The sequence below is a fragment of the Scardinius erythrophthalmus genome (genome assembly GCF_964197995.2).
Source record: "Scardinius erythrophthalmus genome assembly, chromosome: 20".
NCBI classification, from domain to species: domain Eukaryota; kingdom Metazoa; phylum Chordata; class Actinopteri; order Cypriniformes; family Leuciscidae; genus Scardinius; species Scardinius erythrophthalmus.
The window spans coordinates 20726393-20738799 of record NC_138240.1 but is presented as its reverse complement, the minus strand read 5'-3'; the positions used below and the strand labels follow the sequence as shown (position 1 = coordinate 20738799).

Below are 12407 nucleotides of genomic sequence, written 5' to 3'. Positions count from 1 at the left end.
CTCACAACTATTCAGTTTGAAGTCCTGCAGCGCTACAGAATAAATGCTCAGCACATATCAAATGATCTGTATCAGACAAAGCAATAGTGAAACATGGCAAAAACTGTTACTCACACTTGTGTGTTGCAATATTATGTAGTCGACACTGCATCATCTTGTATTTCAGTCTCTTTGAAAAGTGTCTAACTGACACGATCTGACTGGAACTTCGTTAAAAATAAAGTTTATCCACGCTTTCTTAAAGGGTTAGTTCACCTAAAAATGAAAAATCTGTCATTGATTACTCACCCTCATGTCATTCCAAACCCACAAGTCCTTTAAAGCCCCACTAGGCAGGAATTCCGTTTTGGTCAAACAACGACCCCTAGAGTCGCTGTGGACTACTTGTATTTAACGTTACTGTCGTAAATACCACTCACGCAGAGCAGTCTCTTCACTCACGGCCTGATCCCCTCCCCCCTGTATACCGGTCCCTGTTCAGTCGGATGGAAGCTGTAACGAGTGGAAATAAGGTGTGTCCCCTTTAAGAGCTGCGCGCGCCCTGTTTAACTGTCGGCAGTCTGTATTGTATGTGCGCCTCGAACACCCCGTAAGCGGGTTGTTTCTGTTTGATGCTCATTCTTGTCCTATTTTTGTCTATCAAGTAATGCTGTGGACGGTAGAATGTGTGACAGACAGTTACACGAGTTCGATTGGGGAATAAACACAACGCGTTACAATCGTCGGACATCGAACGAGCAGGTGCTTTTTAGCTCACACCAACTGAAAGCTTGTCCGAGTGATATACAATATAAGCAATATACTTACAAGTCCAACAGCATGTGAGGACGTGTTGGGGGAAGTGAGGTAGCCTATGCCGTAAAGCAGTCGAATTTTGTAGTTCTTTTTGTGCGCGGGGGTTACTACCCGAACCCCGAAGTTTAAAAGTACGATTAAAAACGATACAGACCCCGTCAGGCTATGGCAGACGTGTCATTCAACCTATTGTAAGTCGATGTACCATCACAAGAGTCTTGGAAATATATTATGAATCTTGAAAAGTTACCTGGTGCAGCTTTAAGATACAAATTAAGATATTGTTGATAAAATTTTGATGAAAGAGTATCTCATTGCACAAAAAGTATTCTCGTTGCTTCATAACATTAAGGTTGAACCAATGTAGGCACATTGACTATTTTACTGACGTCTTTACTAACTTTCTGGGCTTTGAAAGTGGTAATTGCGTTGCAGAAAGCGCTCGGATTTAATAAAAAATATCTTAATTTATGTTCCGAAGATGAACAAAGGTCTACCTTTAAACTAGCATTATCATTTTTTTTTCAAGTTTATTTATTTTTATTACATTAGCACATGAGGTACAAATCAGCCTTGATAGAAGGGCCTTTAAAGGGGTACTTCACCTCTGGAAAGATGAATGTGTATTTAAAATAGGTCATTTATGTAGAAGAAATGTGAAATTATTTTTTAATTTGGAGCTTTCTAGACTGAGAAAATCCAGTAGGCCTAAATGTATTTTTGGCTTATGTGGATGAAAGACAACAACTCCCAGAATGCACTTGCTTCGGTGCCTTACGAGGCCACTCCCAAGCCACGCCTACCTGTAAGAGCGCGCAGTTGAAAACAACAAGGCTAGGCTACTAGTGAGACTCCGTGACGAGTTTGCCCGGGATTCGGCTTTTGCGTTCTACAGTCGCCATACGTTTACTGTGGCGAGCAGGACAAGGCTGACAGCCGCGGGGGAACGGCGCGAGGCCGGTGGCGTCAATACTGAGACGCGGCGGTCTCGTATCTCTCACGGAGGAGCGTGAATTTTCTTAGCAATGTTAAAACGCACATCAACCGATCACTTTTTTAGCGTTCATGTAAACACTACATTCAGATTCACCAATCGGAATGAATTCAGTTAGATTGAAACAAAAGGTGTGCATGTAAACAATGAATGGAGACTGCAGAAAGCAAAAGCCGAATCCCGGACATTTTGGACGGGAATTCGACGGCCGGACATGTCCGGGAAAAAGAGGATGGTAACCTCTACTACTCAGCTTTCTCTTACTACTCAGCTTTCACCACAGAACAAGAGCCTGCTAACTTAGCTTCCAAAGAAAGACGGCTGACACTGTGTGTACATTCTGTGAGTGAGATCCCACCCTCTATGGGCGGGTTGAACACATGCGGGACAGCCCCTACTACTGGCTGTAGTCTTTAGCCTCTGGCCAAAAAATCCTCCGATGACGCAAAATGACGATTTTTGCGTCATCGGAGGATTTTTTTCAGACAAAAAAATACATAAATCTCTCGTCTCAGGGGGATATGAGGGTGGAAAGCACGGTAATTCGAAAATACTACAGGTTTTCTACTAATACAAAGCTTAATGCTAAATCCTGAAGTATCCCTTTAAATATTGTCTTGGACAAAGGGGGGCCTTGGAGTCAGAAAGGTTGAGGATGACTCCCACAAAATCCCACTGTAAATATTCATAATGCTCAAAAAACAAAATGCACCTTAACTACAAAACGAAAGAAAAGGAAATTGAATAACAAGAAGGTTAAAACTAAAAATACTTTTACAGCATTAATCTTGGTTAATATTCAATTCAAGTTTTATAAATTAACATGAATGTATCATGATTTGTGAATAAACATAACGTAACATTAGGTAATATTGAACAATAGTTCATGTATAAATAACATTAACTTAATAAAAGCTGTAAAAATAGTTATCAGTGTGACCAGAGAGTGTCTTGAGCGCTTAAAGTACTTGGGTTTGTCCTCATTTTGTAAGTTGCTATGGATAAAAGTGTCTGCTAAATGAATAAATGTAATGTAAATGTTTGCACAAGCTAGTTTAGACTGAGTAAATGTAAAATGTATAAATTGCAAAACAGACTAATCCCATCACTGTTGGTGAGAGTTAAAACAAGCTTTCATCAAAATCAGGAAGTAGTGGATTAGGGGAAATGTGAATGTAATGATGCAAATATATGAAGGCCAAGCTGTTTTTCCCTATTTTGATCAAGAAGTTGTCGTCGTTGTCTGTTACTTCATAAATATTTCTTAATGAATGTTTTATATGCTTTTCTGAAGGCCTACAGACTGTAAAGCAGCTGTGTGGAGGAGGAATCCTGAGAGAGATCATTTTTCATCCCATATCTTCATATATTAAATCAACACATTTTCGCTGTGGCTGTGTCTTGACTTATAAGTATGAAGCGATTGGGTGAATCTCACAGGCTTTCGTCTCATGTTTGGACTTACCATTACTTCAGGGACTCTAAAATGCATTCTAGTGACACTCGGCATACAAATGACCACATTATTCACTGCTGCCTATGCCATTATACACACAAACACACATATACTGTACTGCATAATCAAGGTTGATATAGAAACCACTGCTTGCTGCCTGCCTTTGTTCACATCAATGCTGTACAAATCAACATCCTACTCTTGCAGCTTAATGTTGTCATGACAACTCACTGTTGAAGCTTTAGATCCTGTAGATCTCAATGTGGTTTTCTTCGAAATTGTCCTCCAGGAACAAGCATCTATCATGTCCTGTAAGGATAATGAGCTCTTGTAAAACACATGAAGACCTGTGCAATTTTAGCCTTTTTTCCACGAATAAAGGCTTTTTGTTCTATTGTACCTTGTCCTTTATATGTGTGTGTGTGTATATATATATATATATATATATATATATATATAGGCTATGTGACATCTGTGTGTGTGTATAGCGTGTATTTTTCAAGCATTTTTGATAAAATGTATTCTTGCTAATTATATAAGGTAAAAAATATGGAATTACTTTTGTGCCAATAATAATGAACGTAACTTTTCAAGAAACTAATGAAAATATAAACTGAACCTGAATTAAATATCTTTGAAACTGAAAAAGAATAAATCGCAGGCAAAGTTTTTGACTTTGTTTTTAATACACTGCATGTTTTGCTAACTATTTCTCATATTTCTTTCGCTGATCTGAACTTACAAATGCGCTTCCAGAGATTTCATTTACGCTTCTGAAGTTTTCGTTCGCCGTTCTGACACATTTCTCATCTGTTTTATAAGATTCTATCAAGTTGTAGGCTAAATAAAGACAAACCACAAGGATGCCAGTTTACACGCCTGACGTCAAACAACTTCTGTAGTCTTTATTTTGCAACAAAGCAAGTAGCTTCAAAATTCATGTGGGTCAAAATGACTGGTATATTTAAAACCTTCCTTACTTTATCTTACAAAACTCAAGCACAGAAATTCAGTGCAAATTACATCATAACTTAAAAAACAAACAAACGAAACCTCTGCTGACATTAGCAGCATTGCTGTCTGTCTGTGAACTTTCCCATCAACAACACTGGCTTTTTCCACATCAACCCAACATGGCGCGAAATAAAGAGAAAAGCGCGCGCACTCCTGCTCATGCTCACGTTTGACACTTTTGTTCTCTCGCTCTCTGAACTGCAGTGTTCAAAAGCTTCTGTCAGCCGGAGAGATAGGCTACAGCATCTGACAAATCACGGGAACAAGCCCGGCCCTGCGTAACCAACATGCCATCCGCACCAGGGAAAATCTGTCAGAGCAAATAAACACATGTAGAGCACGCAGATACTCAAGGAAACACTGTAAAACAAAGCAGGTTGTTCCCCATGTTTCTCTGCTCTAAAGTGTCATCAAACGAGCTCTGCACTGGTGGTCTGGTCTGGTGTCAAATGAACATCAGATGTCTTGGAATATGTGATTCTAATTGGTCATTCGCGTTATTCAGAGGTCAGATATTTCCTAACATCCAAAGCAACGGCTCTGTACATCTCTGTTTATTCATCCACGCCAGTTTTACAGTCTATGGTAGGCTATCAGTATCACCGCATACTGCATGACGCTTTTTTGTTTCATATAATTGCACAAAAACTGGCACCTGTCTCTGGTCTTAGGTAAATGACCTTGGAGGACTTGTTTTAAGGGATAGTTCACCTGAAATTGAATTTTTCCAATTGAAAATTGAAGCCATCTTTCATCACACGGCCCCGGGTTTTTTTTTTTAAATTGTGGGGCGCCCGCGCCTCCTGGCGTCAAGTGTCAACTGTCAATCCATATATTTGCTATATTGTATAGAGATTAGATAAATGTATCCGCGCTATACAAAACTGCTTAAAGTCACATATTTATGCAGCTTGAAGTCAGCATGAAACGGTGTTTGCAACGTTTTCTTACCTATTGTGACGTAGTAGATCAGTAAAATGGCTTTTCGAACAAGAAAAATTGTTGGGTAACAGTCGGGTTCCGGAAGTAAAAACTCCATCCATTGGGATATTTAATGATAAATTATAAACATTTAAAGCCAGCCTTACTTTGAGCTACGACGTTGTTAATTGGTTTGCTTCTGTTAACCCGTATTATTTCAACTTATTAAAATAATCATGTTTAACAACAGAATTTGGTCAGCCTGGAAACAAAGGTGCAGTAACTCCCTTATGGAAGAAGAACGCTGTAGTGTTTTGACAATGAGCTTATCAGGATCAACTAAACTCTGGGTTTTCAAAAGTAGCCTATGTTAAGTTTTTGACATAAAAATAAATACGTCCAAGAGTTTTACACACCGGACCGTTATTGTAGGGAGTAGGGACATCGACGTTGCGTGAAAATGTAAATGTATCTAAAATCTATTTTTTTATATAGGCTGTCTCCATGCTGCTTGGGATTGTAGTTATTTTTTTTTATCACTAAATCAGTCTTGTACTTTTGTCTTTTTGTCCTACTTTCAAATACTTTTTTGCTTCAAAACAATGTTTGTAATATTATGATTTACCTCGTTGCTGTTTGGCTTGGTTCATGGCTTAAAACACTTTTACGAAGTCTTTTTGAATATCTATGGAAGAAATGAAAGGAAAAAATACTTCCGGAACAAATGCTGCAAAAAAAGTGGATGGGCACTGTTGCACTTAATTGCTGAGGGAGGGGAAGTTATTTTGATATAATTTATTTTTTATTTTATTTTTAAATCACGTGCCCTCTTAATGTTCAATATGTCAGAGTGTGTGTGTATATATATATATATATATATATATATATATATATATATATATATATATGTATGTGTGTGTGTGTGTGTGTGTACAGACAAATCATAAATACAATATTCCATGAAAAATAATTCATGTTGTCTTTAACAATAAGGGCATGTCCAAATTTCATAAGTGTGAGCAAAAGTAATAATGCTTTTGACTTTATAAACACCATTACTTGGCTCCAACCTGCAATAGGCCAGCCATGGCTTCCTTATCTCACAAACTGAAAATGACAGAGCGCCCCCCATTGGTCATCTAAGAAATAAACACTGGTCAAATCAAGGCTTGTGTAAACTTGACCTGACAGTACAAAACATTCCTTCATTAGCTCCCTAGAAAATCTTTGCGTAAGCTTTTTGAACAGGAAAAGTTATTGTTTTTTGTTGAATGCCCACTGTGGCTACGATCAATATATAGCCTACTGCTAAAGATGAGAGTAAACGCCTGTAGAACCATTGCTGCTGGAATAACATGATTTTGTATTGAGCAGGGGAGATGCAATAATGCAATGCATTATCTTTCTGAAATCCCTGTTGGCCAGTGTGCTGACACATATACTGCACTCAGCAAGTCTACACACAGACGTACAGGAATGCATATCGATGGATTCCAGGCAGAACTTAATGTAATCTGAAACCCATCCAGGACAGCTTACTCAATCTAGCTAACAAATACGCACCTGGACAAATAAAGACATCATAAGCCAGACGTGTGTAAAAACATAACACTTTATACAAGTAGGCTGAAAAAAAATTCAATGAATACACAACTACTTTACAAATACAAATGCCGTCATCCCCCCTCCCCCTCTTCTTGTGAGTTATTTACATGTGTTCCAGACCCAACATCAATACAAAAAGATGCATTTATGACCGAAAGCCCCTTCATTATATGATTTAGATACATAGAGGGAAAGTCTTGATTTAAGTCTGTTCATTACTGATAGCAGGCCAACGTAAACACACTAACAGCCAAGCTGAGGTCTGACTCAACTGACAAATGGTGACATTGTTCAAAACTATGCATAAGAAAAACGGAAATACTTCACAGATGTGTTTTCAACAATGACATTTCTTCCAAATCGAAGTTGGGAGGGCGATAATTTCCACAGCTGCCGCTACCACGGCTACACTGCAGGATAGTTCTTCTATCAATTTGTTGTTAAATTACATTCTCACACAAACATTTCACACACATCAAGTACACATCACTAGACAATTTGCAGGTGGTATCCATCCATGCAGCTGAACTACAGTGAAAAGAATTTGTTTTAGGGGAGTTTTCATGATACAAACTAATATATTCACTTCTTCTAATGGGAGGGTTCATATACATCAAACTAATGGTAGTTGGCCATTTCTACATCCCAAAAGGAAGAGTTTGGTTTGCAGAGCTTCGCTAATCTTGATTATCATCATCATTAAATGCTTCAAAGTGATATTTACCGACACAAAGGGACAACACCACACCTATTGAAAGAAATATTGGAGGGGACACGCATATAATTTGACTGATTGAACATTATGAATAATGTTGAGACGATCTGAGTTCTCGCGTGCCAAATGAAGTGAAGTCGATCCAAACGCACTTGATCCATGACCTTAATGATGTGATGACATGTTAAACACTGTATAAACAGAGCATGTAGCATGGTAGAAAAAGAACAGGGAGCATTTGACGGCTCGGTCTAATGTATGACCATCAGTTTCAGTATGAAAACAAGCCGTCGTACTGTTGTATAGTCATGCTTTACTTCTGAGGGAGGAGCCTCAGTTAATAAGCCATTAAAAAACCAGCAAAAAAAAAAAAAAAAAAAAAAAGATTGGCCGTAGATTGAGGGCCGTTGGCAGAGTGATGTTTGATTAGCATGAGACGTGGTTAGCTTTTACTTCAAATTGCAAAAAGCTCCATCCAGACAGTCAACGCTGAGTTCCTGTTTAACAAAGAGTCAGTTTTCCCAAAACAAATGGAAAATAAATTCAGAGCCCTATGTTGTGCCCAGGTACTTTCTCCTCCTACGACCCTCTAGCTGCCACCGCTGGGTTTGGCGGGGGTTTTGGAGCGCATGGCGGCCCCAGTGCGGGTGTTTCCTTTGCCCTGCTGGGGCTGGGGGGTGGCGGCGGCCTGCTGCGCTGGGCTCTCGGAGGCGGGGGTCGTGGCGCTCTGCTGCTGGGCGGGGCTGTGTGGTGGTGGGGTCTGGATTTGAGGCGAGGCGGCTGCTGCCGTAACAACCTGCTGCTGGATGAGCTTCTGTTGCACCACCTGCGTGGCTGTGCCCGCGGGGATGACCTGCACCTGGGCCTGTCCCGAACCTGCAGCGGGTGCCGCCTGTGTAAGGGCCACCGTCTGAGGCTGAATCTTCATACACACACATAAAATCAATTCAGGTGTCATAATTCAATTTATCTGATACGTCTTTAATGTAATAATACAACTGAATAAAAGTATTAATTTAAACAGTAGTATATATTAAGTATACAATAAAATAGCATCAATCAGCCAACAAGGAAAGTCATTTCAGAGGTTTTATTAAAGACTAATACAAAGACAAGAATTATTTTGTATGGAATAACATGCACAGAGAAACAGTTTAAAATTAAAATCAGGAACAAACGCTATCACTTTCGACTTCAAAAACCGCATCAGATTCATTTTCAATCCACCAAAAAGAAAGTGCACAAAACACCGAAACTCTTACCTGTTGAGGTGACGATACTATCTGCTGCTGAACTATTTGAGGAAGTTTAGCAACCTACAAGCAGAAGGGAAAATCACTACAAAGCTGAGCTAGCTACTAATACCACATGCACTACATTGCACTGCAGCATTTACATTCTGCTCACACGTGTCAGGCTTCGCTCTTGTGTAGGTGGTCTCTGTAAAAGCGGAACTTCTTACCTGTATCTGCTGAGCTGTCGCAGGTTTCTGCGGCTGTGTGATTGAGGTGGTGAAGAACTGGGTCTTAATGCCGGGCTGCAGTTGAGTGGTGGCGGCGTACGTCACTTTCTGCTGCTGTTGGGCTGTGCTTTGAGCAGCCTGCTGAGTGCCAAGTTAAACAGAGAAATAAAGAGGGAGAAGGGTTGAAGAGACATTTATATAGATAAAGCTTAATTCAAAAATAAATCACATTGGCTGATTGGTACCTTTTGCTGCACAGCAGCCTGTGTTTGCTGTGGCTGTGCTGCCTTCTGGACGGCAGCTTGTGCAGCGGCCTGCTTTTGTCTGTGCAACAGCTGCTGAACCTGCTGCACCTGGAATGGGTGGGTTACCACCTGACCACCTGCACAAACACATACATGCTTAAGATCCCCTAAAAGGTTATTGACAGGAGAGAAAAGAAAGCATGCATCTCCACTGCCAGAGTCAAGCTCGCGTTGTCATAAACGGTGCAAAGAAACGGTAGTGTGCCACTCATAATACTTTCATTAAGTCTCTATGTCAGTGGTCCCCAACCTTTTTTGCGCCATGGACCGGTTTAATATCAGACAATATTTTCACGGACCGGCCTTTAAGGTGTGGCGGATAAATACAACAAAATAAAATGATACGACCGGCATAAAAACTGGGGTATTTTTAAATATAATAATAAACGTGAATCCAATGTGTAGGCCTACTCGCAACTTTATCAGCAGCGTCCTCGTAACATTGTGCCTAAAGACAACTGAAAAAGCCTGAACACTAACAAAATACCCCCCAAAAGAAAAAAATCTACATGTTTTCGGTGCTGATGCGTTCATGTAACATGTAAGGGTGGCGCTGCCAATAAAGCACCTAAAAGCTGTCACAACGAACCGGCAAAAAATGATTATGAATATGTAAAATATAGCAGGAGACATTTTAATTGTTTACTAATAAACCAGTTTTTTTATGTCATTGTCAGCTGGAAAGATGAAGTTGACGATGCTGACTCGCGATCTTCGCAGTAGTGAACGCGCCAGAGAACATTTCATATGGATTACATAAGCAGAGAACAGTCAGTTTTATTTCGTTTTGAATTATTCTGTTTAAAAGTAGACATTTCAAGCTTTCTATATATGTCTTAGGTCTGTGAGGCAAGTAGGCTACCTTATACACTGAGTTTCGGTTCATTAATGAGACGAGCTCCAGGTTCACGCGCTGGCGCCTCCATGTCGTGATTATCTACTTTCTAATATGTTTACTTCTTATTTATTAAATCCAGACAATTGGATGATGAAACATTTATTAAAATTAAGATACAATTAATACAAAACGAAATTACATTTACAGACAGGCTTTGTGTTTTCTGCTTGAGGTCTCTGTAAAAGTTTTAAAGCAGTCTTTTAGTGCCGCTTTCAGAGCGCTCACGTCCGTAACGGAGAACTGTCCCGTCTGTAACATTGTTTTTTTTTGTGTGAAATAAATTTCTAAATAAATGCGACTTATAGTCCAGTGCGACTTAGGCTATGTTTTTTCTTCTTCATGGCGCATTTTTTTGACTGATGCGACTTATAGTCCGGAAAATACGGTAAGTTATTTATTCTCTCTGTGCGGCCCGGTACCAAATGTCCCACGGACCAGTACCGGTCCGCGGCCTGGGGGTTGGGGACCCCTGCTCTAGGTGATGATAAATAATTAGTTTTAGGGCAGTTCACAATAATTTTTGGCTTTAAATAAACTTAGATCATCAAACGATTACTCAAACGTTATTAACAAATAACTCTGGGTTCAGTTTTGAGACCAAATAAATGAAATATTTGGTATAAATTAAGTGCTTTTGAAGCCATGTCTGATCAAGTCAGCAGTATACTTTAAGAGCATTTTGAATTCGCTTTTATTTTTATATTTTCAGATTTCATTTTAACCTTAGTTTAAGTTTTAGTAATTTTGTTTTATCTTTTGTCATTTTGTAAATAAATATATAAAATATTTAGCTTCAATTTATATTTATTTCAGTTTAAGTTTTAGTACTTAACACTTATTTCAGTTAGTTGCCAGGGCAACAACACACTTCATGCGTTTTCTCTGATTGGATAGCTATCCGATCGGGAAAAGACCAGGTGTAAATGCCCTCTGAAACGCATTGAGACGGATTTAAATCCGATCACTCAAACCACTTCAGGAGGTGGTCTGAGACACATTCCAGAAGAAAACTGGACAAGTGTAAATGCATCTGGTTGTTGAAACCACATATGTAAATCTTACTCCTCCCAAAATGTTAAAAAATAACCGTGTGGGAGAGTGTTATAGCCAGATATGACGGCGCAACTGCAACACGCATCCGCCTTATATGAGAATCTGAGTATCTCCTCAGCAAGCCGACGCTCAAACTGCCGCAAATGAAACTGAAAGGCGTCTTAGACGCTAAACAATCATCTTCATTCAAAGTAGTGAGACTAAATTATCTTACCAGTGCTGATGCTGCTCTTTCTCCTATTGCGGTCTTTGATCTTGAGATTAGCTGATGATAAATAAAATGCAGCTATGTTGCTTTCATTCACATGAACTTTGTTAAATTTGCATATAGCGCGGGAATTGAAGATCGGATTTATATTCGTTTTGCAGACACATTTATGTGGCCAAGTGTAAATGGAACATTTTTAACAAATCAGATAGCTATCCGATCAGTAAAAACAGGTGTAAACAGGCCCTACGTTATTTCAAATATACATTTTCATCTAATATTTATATTTTATTTTATGTTAGCTTTATTTAAATTACAGAAAACATTTAATAGTTTGAGTTAACAACAGTGCTACTGTAATAACTCTAACTGCCTAGTAGAGCTGCACGATTCTGGATAAATTGAGAATCATGATTTTTTTGTTTCAAACAGACATCACGATTCTCCCACGGTTTTGAACAGATAACTAAACAAAATAACGTAATTTACTGCAGGTTTCCGACAAAATGTTAATTGCTGCAGTCTATTAAAATTGTTTAATTTATCTGAATAAAAAAATATATAATTAAACTGTGAATGAATGATTCAATGACTTGTTTCATTACTGGATGAATCAGCTATTTTAAACGAATCTCTTGAATGATTCCATGACAAATACATTTTTAACAGTCGCCACCTGGTGGTGTAAAGATTTAATCGATGCAATCATTATTTGAAGCACTAAGTTACTTTCAAAAAACGTTTTATTTGCTCTATTTTGATCGCTACCGTAGGCATCAGTGTTTTTATCCGATTCCGAACTATAACTCTTATTATAATAAGAATACGTGTAACAGAAATAACAAGACTGTGTTTGAAAAGACTGCTGATGAAGCGGTTTCATACCTATACATGATAACTGCTCTCTCTGGCTCATCACAAACGCAAATGCAGATGTCTATGTTCCGGTATGATTTTTTTAAAGGTTTAATAGATCGCATG

The 12407-nt window shown here is 38.9% G+C and overlaps 1 protein-coding gene across 9 annotated transcripts in view; it reads right to left on the bottom strand.

The window, feature by feature from the left end:
- Positions 1-6774: 6774 nt before the first annotated feature.
- ep400 (E1A binding protein p400) overlaps positions 6775-12407 on the bottom strand; it is a 37024-nt gene continuing 31391 nt past the window's right edge. For 4 of the 9 annotated variants that reach the window (XM_081349224.1, XM_081349227.1, XM_081349226.1 and 1 more), the window contains 5 exons: positions 11433-11483; positions 9208-9344; positions 8963-9103; positions 8763-8816; positions 6775-8422 (listed from right to left, as the gene is read on the bottom strand). In XM_081349224.1, the coding sequence (XP_081205350.1) occupies positions 8090-8422; positions 8763-8816; positions 8963-9103; positions 9208-9344; positions 11433-11483 (716 nt within the window). In that variant the 3' untranslated portion in view covers positions 6775-8089. The remainder of the gene's footprint in view (positions 8423-8762; positions 8817-8962; positions 9104-9207; positions 9345-11432; positions 11484-12407) is intronic. The other 5 variants (XM_081349228.1, XM_081349232.1, XM_081349225.1 and 2 more) reach the window with 4 other exon arrangements.